General features: G+C 35.2%; 2 protein-coding genes across 3 annotated transcripts; one reads left to right on the top strand and one right to left on the bottom strand.

Moving 5' to 3' along the window:
* The first annotated feature begins 11,467 nt into the window (after positions 1 to 11,467).
* LOC105232342 (protein adenylyltransferase Fic) lies at positions 11,468 to 14,678 on the top strand. The gene is made up of 6 exons (XM_011213994.4): positions 11,468 to 11,616; positions 11,689 to 12,483; positions 12,543 to 12,889; positions 12,977 to 13,180; positions 13,324 to 13,461; positions 13,534 to 14,678. Exons 2-6 carry the CDS (start codon positions 11,827 to 11,829, stop codon positions 13,802 to 13,804), a joined length of 1,617 nt encoding a protein of 538 aa, XP_011212296.2. The 5' UTR covers positions 11,468 to 11,616; positions 11,689 to 11,826; the 3' UTR covers positions 13,805 to 14,678.
* On the bottom strand, positions 14,336 to 22,859 carry LOC105232343 (peroxisomal acyl-coenzyme A oxidase 3). Of its 2 annotated transcripts, XM_011213996.4 has the most exons (8): positions 22,138 to 22,859; positions 20,892 to 21,054; positions 16,819 to 16,956; positions 16,257 to 16,747; positions 15,441 to 16,189; positions 15,228 to 15,382; positions 14,885 to 15,172; positions 14,336 to 14,821 (listed from the first exon to the last, which is right to left on the bottom strand). In XM_011213996.4, exons 1-8 carry the CDS (start codon positions 22,158 to 22,160, stop codon positions 14,711 to 14,713), a joined length of 2,118 nt encoding a protein of 705 aa, XP_011212298.2. In that variant the 5' UTR covers positions 22,161 to 22,859; the 3' UTR covers positions 14,336 to 14,710. The 2 variants fall into 2 exon arrangements, with proteins under 2 accessions (XP_011212298.2, XP_011212297.2); XM_011213995.4 differs by lacking the exon at positions 22,138 to 22,859 and having other exon boundaries at positions 20,892 to 21,368.
* Between the last annotated feature and the right edge of the window lie 147 nt (positions 22,860 to 23,006).

Below are 23,006 nucleotides of genomic sequence, written 5' to 3' on the forward strand. Positions count from 1 at the left end.
AAGTGATCTATTTAATCAATTGAACGACTATCAGTTAATTATTAAATCATTCATGCTTATCACCGTGGCTTATCACTCGGCAAAATTGTTTACTGCTTGCTTATATGCTGGAATTTATAACTTTTTTATATAAAGTAAATCGAAAAAGCGCCAAAATAGAATTTCCCAAGGGGATTTTTTTTTTGCTCACGCCGCATTTGATTTTGATTTATTTGTTGTAAATATTTTTAAATATTATTTTTAAGGTTAAAAGAACGAAATAGAATTAAAGTTAAATAAGTTTGTTTAATAATTTTGATATACATAAGTGTTTAATAAATTAAAATACTTTTTTATCATTTTTTTTACTCTTCTTTTTAATTTTGTTTCTTAATAAATATTTACTAAAAAAATTTTAAAATAATTTTTATAAAAAAAAATAAAAAATCACACACCTGTTTTCAAAAATCTACACTTAAGCGCCTTAAATCTCATTTACGCCTATAAATTCTCAGAAAAAAATTAATAATTTTAGCAAAATCAATAAATATTAACATACATAAATGCGTACATATATACGCCGCTTCCGTTCTGCATGCAAAAATATGTGATTCATATTTGGCGAATTTTGAATGAATTTGAAATGTTTACTTAAAACCGGTTTTTAATTTTTTATTTTAATAACTAGCTGTTGATATTTATTGTGTTGCTATTTATTATGTTGTTTATATTTATTTTCATTGTTTTATTTTTGCTTTTCGTTTCTACTGAATTTACGCATGCGTTGCGGTTTCGCTACTTAACGACCTTTTAAGGTTAAATGGTTTAAGCGGCATTTCTAGAACGGTTTTTTTAATGCAAAAAAGGTAAAAAAGATGCGATGGATTTCCACTTTTTTGGCATTTCCGACCACAAAATGTTCACTAACTTCTTCTCTTATCATATAGTAATAATTGAAATCTGCGGTTCTTTCACACGTTTGAAGAACAAACAGGATATAAGAATGTTTCGACGTAATTTACCATATGAAGCATCATTTAGTTCTAATATTCATTTATGTATAAGTAATAATTGTTTGAAAACTTTTAGCAATAGGGGGATTTTTTTATTATATTATTTAATTTTTTATGAGCTGATTTTTTGTAAACGCCACCAAAGTTATTATTTACGAAAGTCCAAACCCATTCCCTAACTCAAAACTTCGTTGGGTTTCCCAGTCTTGTTTGTAATTTTATAATTCTCAAGGGCGTTCTAACCCTAATGATTGTTAATTTGTAAACAAACCTAAGTTCGGCCGACATGTCCTGGAGAAATGTACATTTCCTAAAAAACATCATATAAAAATAATTTTTTTATTAGCCTTTTCTAAGAACGATCATCCACTCACTCATAATTTCGACGAGTCTCTCAATATTAATTTTAACACCAGTAGACATTGTTGTAACTTTCTAAAGATATCTAGCTTTAATAATCGTTAATTTGTAAAATAAACTAAGTTCAACCTACATGTTCTGGAGAAATTAATATTTTTTATAAAACAGAATATAAAAATATTTCGAATAATTCAGCGGTGAAAATATAGCGAACATCTTTTCGTCAAAATATGAATGTAACTGTGAAAATTTCTAGAAATAAGAGAATTTTAGAACAAGCTGTTTCCATTTCCAGAGAAATTTTTCTTGGTCATGCAGTTTTTCGTCAAACCTTTAATCTTTTATAAGTTGCCGTATTTGTCGAACTACAAAATTTTCCATCTTTAATTTTGGTATCGCTAAGTTTGCGGAATTCCTCTATCAGGAATCACTATCATATCACAGCTAATCTAGGCATAGGTTTTTCCAATTTTTTATCACACCTAGATTTTTGAGCAATGCTGGTAAGACAGTACCATCAGGGCTGAAGGGAGTGACTTATGCTTGAGTCACACTTTTTTTGTATAGTAATTTTTTATATACCTCATGTCCCATTCGCAAAAGAAATAGCAAAATTCGGTGTAACTAAGCTGTAGTCTAAGCAAAAGTGCTTTGACTTTGGAATCACCACAATTTTTCAGTAAGAAATCTCATATTTTCTTAAGTCTCTTTTGTATCAGAATCATGAGCAACCAACCCTGAAGAAAGTCCCACAACTACACATCAATGTTTGTGGTTTTTGTATTTTCTGCAGGTTACATAGAGCAATGAATGCAATATTCAGTGGATATCTAATGAAAGCGCCCAATTTGCAACTGACCAACAACAAAACACATTTTGTTCTGTTTCATTAAAAATAAAAAAGTTTAACATATTTTTAAACAAAAATTATATTTACATTGTTTGAAATTTTATTTAATGTTTTTTTTTGCCCACAAAACAGATTAGCTCACGTCCACATAAGGAGTAGAATGTTCTTTCTCGCTCATTGCTAAGTTTGTCCACATAAATTCCCATCTACTTATTTAGCGATAAGATCTTAATTTTTTATAATTGTTGATTGAAATACATATCACGTATGCCGAATACGAGTAATAATATTTCAGACGATATAAAAATCGCTTTTACCGAAAAAGCGTAAAGTATTATGGGGTTTTCTCGTTTTAATATTTAATATATGTATATATAAAATAATAGATGCATTTCCAAAGTATACACCATTTAGGAATGGGAGAACAAAAATTTAAGTCAAATTATGGTTTTGTTATCAAATTTGCTTATTATTTACTAAAAGAGATTGCAAATAAAATGTATCTAACAAAAAAAATCCTAAAAAACAAATATATTTTCATACATATTGTCGAGGTTTATCAACCGATCCCTGTTAGATTACTACCAATTGGAACGGAAGAGTTTGTAATCAGCAAATGGGCCTCTGAAAGCATTTCATATCGAAAATTCGGTCTCATGAAGTCACATCGTTTATAGTTTCGATGCTTGTCAAGCACTTAGTACTCGTACTAAAAAATTCGCTTCCTTGTTAGGACATAAAATTAATAGCAAAGAGCATAGAGTTTTCTAATATATAGAATAAGAACACAGTACTGCATTCACTCTGCCAATGTGTGGCGTCAAGACTACAATTGTGCAACCATAAACTGAATTTTATTAAAAAATTACTTTTGCATTTCAATTATAATTTTTTTATCAAACGACGCCAACAATGAAAAATGTTTTTACAACATTTTGCGAAATTGATGACAAATAAATGCGCAAACATTTGAATATGGATATATATCTTGAGCCTTAATGTACATATATATAATATGCTATTCATATGACTTGTTTTTTGATGAACGCATTAGACGCTAAAACACACACACAAGCACACAGCTGCATCGCACCGGCAGCGGCATTACGGACACACCCACACAATATGTGGCGATTTGCTTAATTTCGAAGGCAGTTCCGTTTGGTAATGATCTTTACTTCATGAAAATATATCAAAGCGCATGCAAACACAAAAGCTACACATACATGCATACATATATACATATACATATATATATATATACAAACATTCATCTGTGCAATTATTGGCATTACAATTCTTGGCGGAGGTGGCACACAAATGTGACCGCTGGTATATAAGTATAAATGTATGTTTGTATATTGTTTTCATATGTTTGTATGAGCATTCTACTTGACGGATGATTCAGCGCAACAAATTGTTGTAATCCCTTGCACTACATCTTACAATAAGAATGAAATAGACTACACTTAGATGATAGCTTCATAGCTTTTCGAGAGCTTCTACAATATTTTGCATATAATTATTACTGTTATGTTGCTTGCATACAAATTTTGATGAATTTCCAAATGAAGATGCAAGCATTTAACGTTAAAAAAATTATAATTAAAAAAATAATATATTCGACATTCGAATTGTCAACAAATACGATTTCCTTAGCAGAAGACTACAGGTCCGGGTGTAGATCCAAGAATTATGTGCAAAGTGCGGCTAATTTTCTTCTCTTTTTTTGCTATTTTGAATTTATTGTTTGCGGTTCGCGTTCATCTTGTTAGCGAGTCTGTTTGATGTTTGGAAAAATAAAAAAAAGATATGTACATACATATATAAAAGGCGGCGCTCGTTGAAGAAAAAGACAAAAAAAAATATGAGAAAAGAAAAGGAAACCCCCAACCTGGATTTTTGGCCATACAGCAGAACAAGCATTTATCTACATACATACATACATACAGGCGTATTTATAACCAATTCGACATACGCATAAGTACAGTTTCGGCAAAAATAATAGACACAAGCTGTTTGCTTGGTTAATTTTTTTTACACGTATGTATGTAAAAGGGAAACAACACATTTTTTCTTAAATTTTCTATTAACAAAATGCTTCCGACTAGTTTTTTTAAAAAACACCTATTCTCTTTTTTAGTATTCCCCACAAATGCTCTATTCGATTTTGGTTAGGGGACTGGGCAAGCCACTCCGTCACATTGATTTTCTTGTCCTGGAATAAGTTTTGGGTTAAGTACCATACACAAATTCCAATTTTGAGATCATTTCTTCCAAGGCATATGATACCATAACCTTTCTCCAGTTTATTAACGTCGTCAGGACCACACATTTTTTCTGCCATCCTGAACCGATTCCAAAAACGGAAAAGCATCCCCATCGTATAATAGGTCTTGCCTCTTCTACGTTTAACAGCTTTTATGAGAATTTTACGATTGAAGGCAGTATTTTATGCGCGTTCTACATATATTTTTCCATTAGATCCGAACAAATTAATTCTACTTTCATCAGACTACGTTAATACAATTTTAAGGGACTATGTTCTTCTTTGATAGTCCTTTTACGATAGATATATATATTTTTCTTAAAAAGTGGTACTTTCCTATCCTTCAAATCCTATTCAATTTGTCTTTTCTTATTAATACGGCTAAACCCTGAAGATTGCAAGGTATTCTTGAAGTTCTTTGAGGAAAAAAAATAAAATGCCATCGTAATTTTGGTATTTAGATCACTTTCTGCCCAGTTTCTTTATAGTGAACTGCAGAAAATATTTTTTTTATTTTGTTTTTGAGCTTTTCTATGATACTACGTTCCACAATGAATCTGCAGCCCGCTCTGAATATAAAGGCCGCACGAATAACGAATTTTCACAAAATTTGATAATTTTTCTTACTTTAATAGTATAAGCTAAACTTACTTGAAAGTATTTAATCTAAACTTCTCTTTACGAAACGGAACGAAAAATATTTCCAGAATTGTGTTTTTGTTTCTATTATTTTATCCAACAACGTACGTCGTTCTTTTCTTCAGCCACACACTGTTCTCTATAATTGGTCACCCTTTGTTAAGTTCTGTCTGCACATCATTAATTAGCGCAAATTATGCTTAATAGCTTAATTTTGCGTGACAAATGTGACAGGCATAGAACTAAAATAGTTCTAATAAAAAGTAATATTTTTGGCACAAAAGCTAGAAACTATAAAAAATACACGTGAATCATTACTCATACAAATCTGATGGTGCCAGCTATTAAATATTAAATTTTCAGGAATATATCTAAGCATATACATACAGAATAATATGCATATATATATGTATATATGCACATACTAGTATTTATCGAAATAAATATGAAAAAAAGTTTCTATCTATAAATCTATGTACATATCGTCACCTGAAATGCAAATTAACGTAACAACATTTTCAGAAATTTACAGTGGCATGAATGAAACACGGAATAAAATGGAACATGAGTGAAACAAAATATTAATATTGGTTAAAACTGGTTTATATATGACCGCAGAACCAGAAAAATGTTGAACATATTTAAAATTATGTATATAATTTGAAGTAGTGAAGCGTAATCAATAAGACACTCAATTTCGAATTTTTTGATGATACGTTATTTTGCATTTCAGGTGACGATATATATGTATATCTATATATCTCTTTGTATATAGCCAATCATTTTAAATTTTCCATAGACCACGGCATGTGAACTCAATCATAAAGATATATGTATTGTTGTTGTCAACATCAATGAAAATATATTGCTTTGATGAAGGCAGCAAATGTCACAAATGTTATTTTATATCTTTTTTTTATCTAACAAAGATTCGCAGCTTTTAACCCTGCGGGAAAAACACTGAGTCTCACCGATCCGAAAGGTGAATAGCAAACCGCTCTCTAATATAATAATAAATCAGACAACGTAGCTTTACCATGCTACTTATGCGAGCAGAAAGGTATGGAAAAGAAAGATGAAAAGGTCTCAACAAATGAAGGCCTTCCCACCCAAGAAACGCCGTTATGAAAAAGCAAACTTCACAAAGAAGTTTAAGGGTAATCTCACCACTGAAGCTGCCCGTAATGATTCCACTCTTGACCTACTACTGAGGGACCGCGCAATTTAGTAGTACACTAACTGCTCGAAAACATCGGAAGGCATTGGTGCAGGCATTGCAAGACCATGGACCAAACTTCCATATCATGAAATGTTTTCCGAGCTTATTTCAAACAGAGGTATTTGCCTTTAGTCGGTGTGCAGAAATAAATATCCCACGTAACTTTCGTAATTAACATATCGCCAAACTTAGCTATAGACAAGTGGTACTTAAAGCGATCTCAGCCTATGAGATCAAATAGCTAGAGGTGCAGGAGTGCATAGAACACCTGAATATCAGTTTGCAAACATAAAAAGTGTAGCCGAGTTATGAGGAACTCGCCTGTTTTGTTGTGGCTTATAGGTTGGTGGAACCTGAACCTAGTAGTTCCCATACCATAAAGAAACTGCTTCGCAATGAGGAAAAAGTAAGCAGAGTTACAACGTAACAAGGTTGATGACCCCATGATAAACTTCTTCAGAGGCAAATTCTGTGTTCTAGACACATTTTGAAGTCGGCACTGCAGGCTCAAGAAGCAACTGTCCAACATGAACTCTTTTGAAAACTCCCGGTTTAGCGACATGAAACCGGAAATTCCTGAGCATGCGATAGAGGGGACGGCACAATAGACCATAAGTCGAGGTGCAAATCTTAATTAAATTTGATTAAGTATATACTAAATATCCAACCTAGCTCACAAATAGAGATGTTTACAGATATGAAAATCAGTTTTCATTTAAGAAGAATCAGGCAAACTCATTTTTGAATGATACAAAGTCAATGCTCGACGCTCAGCTTAGCCTAAATACGAGTACGCTGTAAAAATGTGACGAAAGAATATAAAAAAACGGATATGTTCTGTTAAAGCTTATCACCTTCGTTCGCTTCGACGTTTTATGTTACTCACATTTAGAATGCAATATTGATTAACTAAACTCAACTTTATGGAAGCTGTCAGTAGAAGAGCGGTCTTAAATCCCGATTTGTATCAATTATTAATGAATATGCGCACTTTAGGTATATAAAATAAAGATCTTGTTAGAAACGAATTAAAGCTCAGTCCATTGATTCGAATTTCTATTAATAACCTTTTTATCAGCACGCCGAGTACGCATTGCTTCATAAACGAAAAAAAAAATACAAAATTGATTTGAGGTCGTTGAAAAAATTGATAATTTGGAAGATTAAAATCATAAATGGAACTATTTACAAGGCGATAATTTGGTGAAACTGAAAACAAGCAATACATTGTGGCTTGAAAGTATGTGTACATGAGAATTGAAAGCCGCCTGAAGCCAACGCCAAAAGCATCAACTAACACTCAGGGTCCTTGAAAGCTTTGGAAACAACAATTACATCGAATAAAAAATTAAAAAAATGGCAGCAGAAAAAATTATGCTGAAAATTCGGAAAGGCTAGTTAAACAATAAATAAATTACGATTCGATTAACTGTTGTTATATCAGAAATTCCCAAAAACATGGAGCATATAAAAGTTTCAAATTGTGGAGAAAGTGCACTCACACTTTCTGGCTATGACGCCCAAAAAAAAACCAGTATATCTTCGTATCACATTCTTTCGAAACATTTCCATCTTAATTCCTCAAAGTTCAAATGATTTTAGCTCTAAAATCTTGAGGTCAAAATTCGCCAGGTTCTTACTTTTTTTCTTATTATCAGATAGAAAAGAACATTTTCTAAAATACTCAAAGAAGGAAGTGTTGCTTCGACGAAAAATCTAGAGTGACCACTGGTTTCTGTAGCAGGTTAAACTTCTACTTATCCAGAATCGACCATATATGTGTACGTCCAACATGCAATGAATCCTCGCATAACACTAACCATTTCTTTGCATGCCATACGAACGCCACTCATCTAACAACCTTCTTTCTATATGGTAAAAACCGCCGAAACAGCTCATGTCGTGGAACTACCGCCATCGAATCGGAAGTCATAAGAGACGCTTTCGTAGAACATTCCATTTCCAACAAAATCTATGTAACGAAACATTTTTCCAGTTTTAAACCTTCTGTTACAATTAAGAGTTCATAATTAGAGATACTTTCTTAGAGGGGTCTAAGAACCAATTTTTCAGAGTACCAAGCAAGTGAAAAAATCATTTTTTACCCACCCTACTACATGTGTACCTTTACTGAATCCAATACAATTTTTTTGCTTTTTGTTAAGCCACAACAATGCCGGTCCACCCACTAGCCAGAGCCGGCTGATTCCATGTGACAATTTGACAGCTTTAGTGTCAGTCATTATCAATATTCTAATGACTTGACAGCCCGGCAATTCTTCACAGGCATTTAACAAAGCATGTATGTATGTATGTACACATGTATGTATATGTTTGTACATATATATGTACAGTTTTGTGTGTGTGCGTGTGGATGCACCACCCTCACTCTTGCATTCACACAGTTTCCACTTTGTTGTACATTTTTGCTCAATAAATCACTGGTGCACGAATATCGGTGAGCACTGACAGTGTCAACCGTAATAACAGCAACAATAAACAATAAAGTAAACATTACAACAAACATATGGAGGCTTGAAGACAGCACTTGATTCTAAATATAGCTGCGGATCTAAGCGGATCTTCACGAAGCAAAAAGCGATTGCGAATATAAATTAAATCACAAGGTGAAAACAAGAAAAAATTAAATAATTAAAAGTCAGAAACAACAAATTATGACGTATATTGTTTATGTTGTGACACACCGTCAGCAATGGGTAAAACATAACGTTCATAGAAGACTTAAAGAACGCAACGTCACTCAAACCAACATACATACATACAACCTCTGCGGAATTCCAGCAAATTAAACCGAATTTCTGAATAGTAACTGCATTTTGTTTATTTGCTTTGTTATTAAGCTGGTTTTTATTCATTCATGCGTACTGTTCACACTAATGAGTCACTAACCAGTCAACAAGTCACAAACTGCTCGATCCATTGAGAATAATCGTTGATACTTAATAAACGACTGTTACTTTTTGAAATGTAAATTAGTCTATTATAAATCATCCGCAACAAAAAGGTGCAAAAACGTAAATTAAACGTTTAATAAAAGTTGTTTTTAATAGCAAGAGATGCTGCGAGATCGTTTTGCGCTTTTTAACGAGGAGTAATAATCTGGCGCTTACACCTGGCCTCACATGACTCGAAGGTCAAAGGTAGTATAGAGCATTTTTGGATTATTTATCTTATAAGATTCACTATCATAGACTTTAATATTAAGTTCGAGATTGTAAAACTTCGTTCAGTTGATAGGAATTGGAACAAAAAAGTAACCCATAACCGAAAATTTTCCTCAAGAATAGTAGATTGACTTCAGTTTTAACACTACAGGGAACAAATATAACCAATTACTACCAAATATGTATTAAAGTCAGTTTTAAGGGGATTAAAGTTTTTGGAGCCGATTAAAATAAGTTGATATATTATTACAAATTACTTCAATGTATCTCCGAAACTATTTGCCGGAAGAACTAAAATTTTTGGATAATAATAATAATATTTTTAATACCCTGATACCCTGATATGATCCCGAAATTTCAAGGCAATCGCAATAAAAGTGTAGGGGATAGAATGTTTGAGAGAGCGGCCCGTCAGGCCTGACCGATCGGCTGCTTCAATCTTTCGTCGTTTTTCAGAAACATCGTTTTCAAAGTCGGTGGTCTCGATTTGTCTGAAAGTAGTGAAGCGATTTTTTTGAAAATTTCTAGTTATTTCGTGGTTAAACTCAGAATTTTTTTATTACAATAATTAATTTCAAGGCAACTTGTTATAAAAAATAGACCTAAAATTATGCTGTTTTGTTTGCAATCAATTTTTTTTTTAATCCCTTTATTAATCATGGATGAGTGGAGTTATCAACATCTTCTCCGACTCTCTCGCAGTGAATGGCGCACTTATGAGTCAAACCAATGCTTACAAAGAGCTCGGGTTGCCACAATAATCCTTGCGCAACTTCTACTTATCCAGAATCAACCACGACATTGCAAATATGAACATGTACGTCAAGCATGCAACAAATCCCCGTATGACATTACCATTTTTTTGCATGTCCAACGAACGCCTCTCCTCTAGCAACCTTCTCCCGTCGGAACCTGTCGAAAAAGCTCGTTTCCTGGACCAAACGCTAGATGATTTTTTGATAACCAACCTAAATCAACCAAGAGCGGATGGGATAACTGCTGCAATAACAGTATGATATTCAAAAAATTCCTGTCAATTCAGTTACAACAAAAACATGCATTAAAGTCACGTTCAATATTCGAGATTAAACAATTTCTCACCTTCAAGGTAATTAATTGCACAACAACAATTAGCAAAGCAACAGCAACTATCATTTAAAAATCCCTCGCAATTTTAAAACAGAACTCTACAATTCCTCAATTTGTTAAATTGCCTCTTTACTTTTGTTCTGTCTTATCTTTTTCGCACAGGCCTATCGCTTTCTGCTTTACCCACACTCTTTCGTAAATATTTACGAAAATGGTCAGAAGCAATAAGGATGCCACTTTTCTAATTGGCAACATGAATTCAAAAAATACATCTATGCAAAAAATACAATTACCTAATGCATTCACTATAACCTAATAGGGGTATTCTCTTGCTCTTGCAAGATTGCAGATTGCAAAAATACTACACCGAAATATACAAGGGCAAGAGAGCACCCATTGCAGAATCTAGTGATATATGAGCGACTGATTCAGTCAATTTATTGTAAATGACTATTGTGCATAGCTATTGTGAATTGGCACACCTTCTGCATACATTTTTAACAAAAAAAAACTGTAACAAAACTTTATAATTTATATAGAAATTATAAAATATAATTAAAATTTACCTTTCTCAACAATTTAACGACGTAATATGTCTTTATGTAAAATGGCAACTACAACAGGGTTGCAATTTTATTTTTGCGTGACATTGCACGCTAATATACACGGGTTTTGGTCTGACATATTTCACAGCCCTTGCAAATATTTTTCTGCGTGTGTTTGTTGTTGTGCCGTTGTAAATTTGCAATGCTTGCACCGTGCACCGGGTTTTGCAAGAGCAAGAGAATACCCCTAATATTTTTACAAAAGCAAATTGCAATTTAGTTGTATGAGTTAAATTATATATTTGTAATGCAATTTAAAACAATTAAATGAAATCTAAATAATAAATTTTACAGTACCCTCGCCTGTCATTCATGCAGTGTGGCAACAACGGAAGCAGAGCAAAAATACACGTCATGGACTTAGTAAAAGGAAAGTTGCAGACACAAATACAAACAGTTATAGTGGAGGTGAGTGCCAACTATTTAGCAAAATTGCTATTTTTTACAAATTGCTTATATTCTAAACCATACAATTTTCAGCTCAAAGATGACATTTACGGAAACCATAACGGGACGGAAAACGAACGATCGCAGAAAGTGTGTAAAACAAAAATATTTCCAATTTTAGTTGGCTAAAGTAGCCAAACATTCGCAAATACCAACAAAGACAACTTAGAAATGGATAATGAGACAGTGCCAGCTGTTGGGCCCACAACTAGAAAGCGCAGCAGTTGTGAGCCCTACGAAAAAACACTTTGCAACTTCGACACTGTAAGCACAAAGCATAACATGAATCAAGCCACCATTGCCGCCATACGCAACGAGGCACTATTGCAGCTACAGCAACACCAACAGTTGGCACGCGCTTCCATGCTTTATGTTAGCTTTGTAAACCTCTGCATATTCATAGCAGGTACGAGTGTAGCTTTCATACTCTACGAATTCTTGCATATCAATCCATATGGCGTGTTGCGACAGGCAAACAAACAATTGCAACACCTGCCTGACAATCATTTTCTACAAACGCGCGATGATTTCGCTGTTTACGCAGCGCCAGGCACGGGCGCGCTGGACTTGGATGCGCTCAAAGATTTGTATGTTAGTGCGAAAGATGAAGAGAGTGGGCGTGCTTCAGCAACCAATATGAAAGAGGCCTTAGACTCTTTGAAATTGGCAACGGAAATGCGCGCCTTGGGTAAAGGTGAGAAGGCGCAGCGTTTGTATGAGCATGCTTTCGCATTGGCGCCAAAGCATCCTGAAGTTTTGCTGCGCTACGGCGAATATCTGGAACATAGTCAACGCGATATTGTGCTGGCGGATCAATATTATTTTCAGGTAATAACTAAAACTCAAAATTTAGGGCTACCTTAATTTAATTTTGTTTTGAACCGTAGGCACTGATGCTAAACCCCACTAACACAGAAGCGGTGGCTAATCGTCAGCGCACCGCTGGCATTGTGCAATCCATTGACGAACGCAAGCTGGAGTTGCTTGACTTGAAGCGTGACGCACTTTCTGCAGTGCACGAATCGAACGCGGCACTGCGACGCGCGAAAAAAGAGGCTTATTTCCAACATATCTATCACTCGGTGGGCATTGAGGGCAACACAATGACTTTGGCGCAAACGCGTTCTATTTTGGAGACACGTATGGCTATCGACGGCAAATCAATCGATGAGCACAATGAAATTCTTGGTCTGGATTTAGCTATGAAGTACATCAATGCAAGTTTGGTCAACAAGTAAGTCGGTTTTTTTAGAAAGAGTTTTGTAGACAATTAAAACGCATAAATAAAATAATTAATATATTCCTGCTTTTTCATTTCTAGAATTGAGATAACCTTAAAGGATATATTAGAAATACATAGAAGGGTGCTGGGTCATGTTGATCCTATCGAGGGTGGCGAATTTCGTCGTACGCAAGTGTATGTAGGCGGTCATGTGCCGCCCGGCCCTGGCGATTTGGCAGTGCTAATGCAGCATTTCGAGCACTGGCTGAATGCGGAGCAAACGGTTTCATTGCATCCAGTCAAGTAAGTAAACAGACGGAAATTTTAGTAATTATAGTTAGTGACTTTAATGACTTCTACGCTAGTTTAATTTGCTTAATGTAGCGCAACAGATTTTTATTGCTAACTTATTTGCAAAAATATGAATGGTTTTTATTACTCCACAGACATGCGGCCTTGGCTCACTACAAGCTGGTGCACATACACCCCTTTATCGATGGCAACGGCCGCACATCGCGTCTACTTATGAACGCTTTGCTGATGCGCGCAGGCTATCCGCCCATTATAATACCAAAGCAGCAGCGGTTAGTACATATTAACAAGTAATTACATAAGTGTGCCCATTAACTATAAAATTGCATGCATTTATTCAACAGGCACAAATACTATCAGTTTCTGCAAGTGGCAAACGAAGGCGATATACGCCCCTTCGTGCGCTTCATTGCCGATTGCACTGAGAAGACGCTCGATCTGTACCTGTGGGCGACGAGCGATCTGCCGCAGCAGATACCGATGTTGGCGCAAACCGAACACGAACTGGCCTACGTGGATAAGTTGGTGACACCGTCGGGTGAAACTGCGACGAACCGTGGATCTACAACGCCCATAGCAGATAAATTCGAATCAGGTTCCGGCGAAATTCCTTAACATTTCATGAAGTTGTTGTTATTACTGTATGCCATAGATTTTAGCGGCCAAAGCAGGGTCGCGGATGTATTAATTTAAGTGTAGGTTGCATATGCGGGATAATTAGTGTAAATGAAAGATATTTTGTTTTAGGGTGTGAAAATCCTGTGTAATTGTTTGTTGTTAGTACATATGTACATATTTAATACATATTTATGTAGTAGTAGATATGCAACACTTGACTGTGATCTGTTAGAAGTGTGTGGGGTTTATGATAAAACTTGGCATATCGCTCCGCTATGTGAGCCAAAGCTGCTGTGTCATGATATTCTTTTATTATTATTTTTTTTTTTTGTATTTGTATTTAAACTACCAAATTGTAAAGCAAAAAACATATTTTAAAATTTTTACTAGTGATGGTGCTCCAAAATTCCCGGCAGCGGTTTTGTGCGCGTAGACAATTTAAAAGCAACAATGCCAAATAGTGACATTTTCAAAACGTACGGCACTGCCAAAACGTAAACGATAACCAAAAAGTAACATGACTTTCAATAACAATTTACAACAATGTATGTATATATTTTGTATATAAAAATTTAAGCATTAAAACAACAAATCGGTTTGTAAGTATGTATGCCAACAACAAAGCGTAACTTTGTTGCATACACAGTCATAAGTCCTAAGTAGGGCTCCCTCTATCATAAAGCACAAATAATTTATAAATATGTTTATATGTGTGACATTTGTAAAAAACAGACAACTATTGAAAGCACAAATTGCTAGCTATTGGTTACTTAAATTCTAATGATATTTTCTATACTCGTATATTGTGCAACGACAAAGAATAAAATTATTGCAATGGAATAAAAATGATTGTATCAAAATTCACAACTAAGTACACAACTAAATTTATGCACATGCAGGTCCCTACAACTTCGATTTCTGCAGGTAGTCTTTGTAGGTTACTTCACGCCACCAGCTCGGGCGTTCGAACACCTCGGGCGCCTGCACGATGGCGCGCTGCAGATGCTGGTAAATCTGCAAAGCACAACAAAACACATAACTACCAATTCCAGACAATATTTTTACAGTTACACTTACATTGCCATCGCTCATGCCGAGTGGCGAGTTGAGTATGAAGTCTGTTGGAGCAATCGCATCGATCAGCGATATGGCCTCGTCCTTCAGCAGCGGCAACAGCGCCAAAATGCCCTCATGGTAGAGCTCCACATGCGCCCTATCCTGGAAGTAGCCGCCTTGATAGTAGATGCCGATGTACTTCGTGACCAAATCGGCGCCGTAGAACGACAACAGCTGCGCAAGCACATTTTTCTCATTCGACGGCGGCAAGTTGTTGACAAAGCGATGGAACACATAGTAGATTGTGCGCTGTTGGCAAAACATATTTAAAATTCATAATCAATTTATTGCCGCGTGCGCTTACCTGTGCATAGATAAGGGAGACTTGCTGTGCGTTGAAGACCTGTATGTTGTTGCGTGTCTCAAAGGCGTCTTGACCATGCTTGCGTAAGTTTTCGTAGCGTTGCACTGTTCTATCCAGCTGAAAGGCAAGCAGCCAATCCAAAGCCTTTAAGAGATCTGCAAGTAGTACGCAGTAGATCTACAAGACTGCAATCACTCAAAAATAACTACTCACTGTCTGGCTGCAACGCTTCCTGCGCGCTGCGCTCGGTCGCCGTTGTACGCAATATCACGTCCATATCTTTCAAGAAGACAACAGTACCCAATGGTGAGATCTCCTCGAAATTGGCATTACTGCGTCGCAGACTTATTAGCCAGTTGGAGGCCTGCTGTATAAGCGTATTATTCTCTCCTTCATACGTACAATTAGCGTCGTTGACGTTGCGCAGCTCACCCAAGCCGGCCAGCTTCAAGTAGCCATGACCACCGCATGCTTCGCGGCATTCTTGTATACCATCGCGCGCCGCCCAAGTGCAGACCGGCTTGGCGGCCGAGGACATGGCATGTATTTCCATGCCTTTGTTGCTGGTGTCTTCGCCCAAAACGGTGCGGAAGGTCAAATCTACATTTTCTGTACCGATCCACATGGAGAATATACGTAACGCATAGGCGGTGGCCAAGTGTGGTATTAGGCGATATTGCTGTGACTGATATTCGATTACAGGCCACTCTTCGTTACTTTCTTCAGGGCCGAATTGCTTGCGACATGCGGAGTAGCGTGTGGCGATTGTTATAGCTTTGCTGAGCGCGACATAAGCTAAAGAGCATATGTTCGCGCGTCCAGCCGAGAGTGCACCCAACGAGGCGCCCAAACGTTTGCGACTGTCCTTGATTTTGCTCACATAATTGCCTTGCTCATCGATATCACCGGTCTTCGAGAGCAAATTCTCACCGGGTATGCGATATTCGTTGAACATTACAAAGCTGGAAAAGAGATTTCATACAAAATACATGAATATCTTAAAATAAAAAGAAAAACTCTTATGCTCACCCATTATCTATGCCATTCAAGCCGACCTTCTCACCCAAATCTCCAACGGTCACACCAGGGAACGGCAGCAGCGTGCGCTCGTTACGTATTGGCACTAGGAAGGCATTCAGCCCCTGATATGTGTTGTCGGGCACATATAACTGTGCATATAAGATGACGTGTGTACATGTCTTGCCCAAATTACCGACCCAACACTTGGCAGCCTCAAAGTCGGGTGTGTGTATAATGAACTCACGCGTCTTTGGATCATAGGTGGCGCGTGTGCGCATGCCACGTGCATTGGTGCCGTGTGAGATTTCCGTAAGCGCAAAAGCGCCTATAATTTCATTATTTGCAATTTTCGCGGCATACTTAGACAAACGCTCAGTGCCCAGCGAGAGAATTGTGCTGGGGAACATGCCATTCGAGAGCGAATACTTGACGGCAAAGCTGAACTCATACGAGAACATGGCCTGTGCAAAAGCCAGTGAGAGCTGAGGCGCATTGACGTACTGCAAACGATAAAGAAATGTGTTAATAACGGTATCTGAAGTGAAGATGGACTTTTTAGAATTTCACTAACTTCGCCTAATCCATAGAACTGCTTATCAGAGATTAAATGCCCGCGTTTATTCGCAAGTTGGCGTTGACGATCCATTGACGGGGTTTCCAAGTCATGTTGAAAGTCGGGATGTTTTTCCATGAAATTCCACATACGATGCTAAAAGAAATAATAAGATAAAAGCAAAGCTCAATGAAATTACAATTACAAATATATTTATAAATGCGATAAGTACCGGATCTAATCTTCAATGGGAATTATATAGTTTTTAAATTATTTCCTAAATAAAAAAAAAGTTCTAAGCCTAGAATTATAAGCATAAAGAATGAATATGACGAAAAAGACCAGAAATTATTTTACAATTATTTTCAAAATAAAAATGTATAAGCTTGGGAATTCATAGTAGTCTTTCGTGCATAAGTGAAAAGAAACCAAGAGAAGACAAAGAGGATCCTAAAGAAAATATGGGCACGAAAAACTGGAAATTCTTCTCGGCTGAGATTTGGGCGAGGGAATTTCTTTGTATGCACCGATATTTCTTTGTCGCATTTCGCTCAGTTCTTATGCATGTATATATGTATATCTATCTATAGATATGGTATTTTATCAAATAATGCCCAAAAAGCCTCAGTGATAAATTGATACGTTTTCCAGTACTTATACGAGTACGTATATATGTATGTATGTAATTTTTATTAAAGTTTTACTATTTTAAACTATAATTGGCTACCAACTACTCAGACTGTTCGAGCTTCTCCTAACCTTTATCATATTGGCATATTTACCTTTGTCTAAAAAACCGGTTAAAAAGTCATTATCTAGTTGATGTTACGTTATTTTACATTTTAGATAGCGGGATGTATTATATTTGAATTCAAATAGTAACTGGGAATCTACTTTCGGTTGGACTAACTTTTTAAATGGACCTCCCCATACATTAACCAATGTTAATCTACAGAATTTTATAACCGATCCGCGCAAACGACGCATAACACTCGAATAGTATTTCCTGTTGATAGTTTGGCCGATCGGAAGGCACCATACATCGATAATTGAAGAAAACTGTCAACATAACCTTGATTTTTGACCTGCTTTGATGTTTTTTTTCAACTTCGCTTCAACTTTGTCATGATATTCGGCCGATTGATAATCTGTTTCCGGGTTGTAAGCAGAGATGCAGGACTTATGGCCAATAATAATACGTTTCATGACATCCTCGTAGTCCCATAGCATTGTTTCACAGACGATAACTAGACGCCGTTTTTCGAAAGTGAGTAATTTTGGAACCAGTCGCGTTTTCACTTTTCTTAGGCCCAAATGATTCTTCAAAAAGGTTTCCACTAATTTCTCCGATATTCCAACGATGCCATTAAGATCTCTAACTGTTAATCGTCGATTCTCAAGCACCAATTTCTTTATTTTATTGACGTGTTGATCATCAGTTGATGTTGATGGCCCTCCTGGACGTGGTTCGTCGTCAACGCGTTCTCGACCCTCTTTGAATAATTTTTAACAATCAAAAACACTTTTTCGCGATAAACAACTATCAATGAAGGCCTTTTCCAACATTAAACACTAATAATTACACATTTAACACAGATGTCACTGACAGTCATATGAACCTGGGAAAAAAATTTCGTCGAATTATCTAAAGTCAATGTCGGTGGTAATTTTCATAGGCTCTCAATTAGGCTGTGGTTGAAACACTAACCAGTTTCTTAAAGATAGTAATTCTCTTCAATGATTAATTACCATCCAGTATCTTGTATATATTTTTCTTCCAATGATTTTATATCTTTTAGAATCCAGTGATGGAGTACTTTTAGTTACCCATAATGCTTGAAAATGCCATACTATTCATCTTTGTTGGTTATAAGAGCTTACTTTCTTATTTCTTTCTCTAGCCTAACAAAGTTCCGATCGGCTGGGAGAAAAATATGCCCTTTACAGGGAAAAATGTCTTTAAAATCTGGTGGAGAGTCGTTTGAAAGGTAAACCAGCAGCATGTGACTGCTTTTATACTGTTCACCACATCCATTGCCCAAAGCCTCAGTGGGGGAGGGCACAATGGACCATAGCTCGCAGTGCAAAGCCTCAATTTTATTATCTATTGAGTCAATTATTTTAAATAGTTGCAAACGTATATCGTGTATCGCGTTTTGAAAAGGTCAATATTAATATTAAATATTAATATAATAATACTATGAGTATCATTTTATGTTAGAAATTAAAAAGGTACATTTTTTTATTAAGTGTAAAAATATCCTATTTTGAAAAGAACATTCCTATTTATTGCCTTGATATCTATTCCGTCTATTTCGTTCTATTAGAACTATTTTATCTTGAGAATGAGTAAAATTTATTATTCATACTTATTTGATAATATCCACACACAAATATTTGTAAATAACTATATGTGTATTTTGCAATATAATAAGTACAACCCTGCAGGAACTTATGACTTCAACACTGAAAGTATTCATTGTCCTCAATAAATAAGCTCTTATATTTCTTATATTCTAAATGGCCATAAGCAAATGTAGATGTCACTAAAAAACAAAACAATCTCCCAAGTTTATCCAGTTATATACTTATATATAGTAAATACCATTTGCATAACAAAATTCTATTTAATAATAATAATAATATCTATTTTGTACCCAAAGCCTTTCTATCAAAAATAATAGACATCTCAAAGTGTTCGTTTAAGGCTGTAATCAATTCTGACGTTTTTGTGTTTGATATATCCCGTTTTTTAGTGATTTAGACTTTATCAGCCACATTTTAGAATAAAAAATTGAGAGTCCCAAGTTTATTTCCTTGGTTTTTTACGTTTGTCTCAACTATCAAACAATTTCCGGCTGACTAGCTGTTTATTTGTAATGAGGGTGTGAATTTCCGCAAGCAAAAAAAGTGTGTCAGCTTGTAAATAAGCGCTAATAAATACTGTTATCATAATTATGTATATCTATTGTTGTATGGGCTTTATTGAATGTAGGCTTCAGCACATGTTCAATGACTCGTATGTGACAACACACATTTGTCGTTGGAAGTAACGCAACTCAGTTAATGAATACATACCAATACATACATACATACATAACATACCAATAATATGTATGTATGTATATTATGTGTGAAATCATATTACTGATATATTGTCGTTATATAGTTCAAGCGTTATCTCTGATAGCTTGATTGCACTTTGTAATAGAAATATTGCAATTTAGGGCTGAACAGATTGTTAGGGAGGTGCATTTTGGAATGTTTTTGGTGCTAAAGTTCTCATAATAATAACTCTATCAACTAAATGTTGTACTATATTCAAGAGCTTACTTGATTACGAACAAATTATTCGCTCCTTCTGTTAGAATTAACAGAGTTCTGCTGGAGATTTTTCTTTTTTCTGATTTGCAAGCGGATATAACCTCTTGAAAAAGAAATATTTCTCAAAAAAAGTTCTTGAATAGTGTAATTAGGATAGGTCACTATTGCAGTAACAACAAAACACACGACTTGAACGGTTGTGTGGTTTCAAATATGAGCTTTGTATACTTTTAAACTTATGTAATGTGAAGCCACCGAATTCAATTAGCAATTCGTATTGAAAGCTTTTCAAATTGTTGTTTTATAGTATGGATTTGTAGAATGGACACTGAATGGTGTACGTATGTATACTTGTAGATACTTATATATTCATATACATCCACAATTGTGCATATGCCTGCAATCTGCTCACTAATATGATGACTAGCGTTGTTTATACATATGTAGGTAGGTGAAATCAGCTTACAATAGATACTGATAACCAACCTTATGATAATCGGAAAATAATTAACCACGAAGATTTATTACATTTACTAACACCACAGTTAGCCCCACTGTAGTTGTATTAGCGCGCCGCTGCTTGGTTTTAAACTTTGTACTGACCTTTGTACTCTGATCAAAGCAGCGTAAATTACTTTTAATGAATCAAGTGGATTGATTAATAATAATTCATATATTTCCAACTCGTGGCAAAAACTACACTCATTTCAACTAAGCAGTTTAATGTAGTTACTGATGCGAGAAATTTTAATTGCTTACATGCTCACCTTTAGTCGTATGTGCTCCTCACCCTCCAGAAGGACGTTCATGCGTTTGTAGCAAAATGTTGAGAGTTGCCGATATTTTGTCAATGGTCCAGTTTTGAAATCCGGGAAGATGATCTTGTCCTCATATATGTTTTCCGATTGCAGCTGCTCCGGTTCGACCTCACTGGGATTTTGTAAAATAGAAAATAACTTTGCAACTGTAGCCATAATTACGAAATATTTTCTTTGAATTAAAAAGACTAGACTAGACTGTGCGTGCGGCGCAAAGCTCGATTCAAGACTGGTTTAGTGGCCACTTTCGTTTGTGGAAGCAAATCATTGTATGTTTGCGAGCTGGTCAACGCTCTGTCGGCATTGAATGAGGCTCTTTTTTTTTGGACGCAAATTTATAGCGACTCTCACAAAATGCTTGCTTAAGGAAAGAGCGATCAAAATAAAAGCCAAAATTAAAACTGCACTTCGTGTGCGCTATTTTTAGTTGAAGATAGTATGAAGTTATTATTTATTTTTAACCCTTTTAAAAAGCATATACAGTGCTGAAGTTAATTATTGCATTTTTATGAAAAAATTATATTCAGTATCTGCATTATTATATTGTTGTGTATAATTTGTATAGGGCTTAAATTTTAAAGTTTAAGATAGTTGTTGTTTTTGCTAATTTGAATGTACGTCTGATAACATATGATAACCTTACAGTCTCTGTAGCCTTTAAGGAAACGCAGTTACTTACTTACATGTGTATAGTTTATATGTACATATATACAGACAATTTGTTTGCTATAATAGCACTGTCTCAAAACAACAAAAATTATTTCGAATTAAGAAAAGCGGGAACTACAAATATTACACAATTTTCTTCACAAATTTTATGATGTCCTGTCCTTTTATCAGAGATGAATTGAACGAAATTACCAAAATGGTGTCCGTGTACGGTCATTGGAACGTACTCATTCCCGGTTATAGAAATTGTTTTCGAGGCAGATTATAATAAATAAATGATAATAATAATGAAACTTGTCCAGTTATGGGAAATGGCCGGCTATGAGGACTGCCCGTAAAAGGGAACTTCACTGTATATTATTTTTTATTCATAATATTATTATTTGCTTAGTTTTTTTTAATTATTTTATTAGCACTGGTATTTGAATATTTTCATAATAAACGAACGTCGTAAATTTTAATTGCGCTTTCCCTCACTACACATTCCATCGCTCTAAACTAAAGCGCATAATGCCATTGCACTTACTTGTTATTCGTATTTGACACCATGTTGAACTTTCTACGCTCGCACAGCAATTAACGTTTAATGACAACCGCACAATTTCAGCAATGAACACCAACTGTGATCTAGACCCGAAAAAATATGTAGATAACTTATCAAAAACAGCGCACACCTTCCTTAATATCCGAAATAGATTACATGTATGTTTATACTTTGTACTTGTTAAAGCGACTTTATTTGTAATAAAATGGAGATAATCCTTTAACAGGAGTTAAGGCTCATATCAGTTTTACGGAAACTGGCGGCGAATACCTAGTAATCTACGAACTGTCGAAGTAAATTCGAGTAATAAATACTACCATTGAGCAGCTGCACAAAAACACACTAACTAGTGTTGAAAGATTCCTCTTTTAGCACACCTTCATTTGAAGTAGTAAAAAGTTAGCTTCTTCAAAGCATTTTCATACAAACAAAAATTATGGACAACAAATGCTTTTGCGAATTAATAATTGAATAATCCAAAGGTTAGAGATTAGTAATAGCTCCTCCTTATCTCTGTAATATGCAGGCGCGGTTGCTAATAATTTCCTCTTCTTTTTGTGTGGCAGTAGATACAAGCTTACGTGTCTGAGACAAATAGTTTATTTACTGTTGGTATTTGATTAGCTTCACTACTTGAATTCACTATTGATTGAATTTTACACGTTAACCCAGATTTCCGAACTACTCATTCAATGTTTTTGTTTGTGATATTTTATTGTTTTGTTTAGCAGCAACGGCTGTTGTGTGCGAAATGTCATTAACAGCTGATCGTGGTATTCACGAGCAAGACAAATACAAGTGATAATTTTTTATTGTAAATAAAGTGAAGTATTCTATGGAAGGTATTTTTA

Source organism: Bactrocera dorsalis, chromosome 1 (genome assembly GCF_023373825.1).
Source record: "Bactrocera dorsalis isolate Fly_Bdor chromosome 1, ASM2337382v1, whole genome shotgun sequence".
Classification (NCBI taxonomy): domain Eukaryota; kingdom Metazoa; phylum Arthropoda; class Insecta; order Diptera; family Tephritidae; genus Bactrocera; species Bactrocera dorsalis.

Coding starts and splice junctions, on each gene's coding strand:
- LOC105232343 (XM_011213995.4), bottom strand. CDS start 21,098: ATGGCTACAGTTGCAAAGTTATTTTCTATTTTACAAAATCCCAGTGAG. Junction 16,957..20,891: donor AGGAGCACATACGACTAAAG/GTGAGCATGTAA, acceptor TATTTCTTTTAG/CATCGTATGTGGAATTTCAT. Junction 15,383..15,440: donor GGAAGCGTTGCAGCCAGACA/GTGAGTAGTTAT, acceptor TACTACTTGCAG/ATCTCTTAAAGGCTTTGGAT.
- LOC105232342 (XM_011213994.4), top strand. CDS start 11,827: ATGGATAATGAGACAGTGCCAGCTGTTGGGCCCACAACTAGAAAGCGC. Junction 13,181..13,323: donor GTTTCATTGCATCCAGTCAA/GTAAGTAAACAG, acceptor ATTACTCCACAG/ACATGCGGCCTTGGCTCACT. Junction 13,462..13,533: donor ATAATACCAAAGCAGCAGCG/GTTAGTACATAT, acceptor TTTATTCAACAG/GCACAAATACTATCAGTTTC.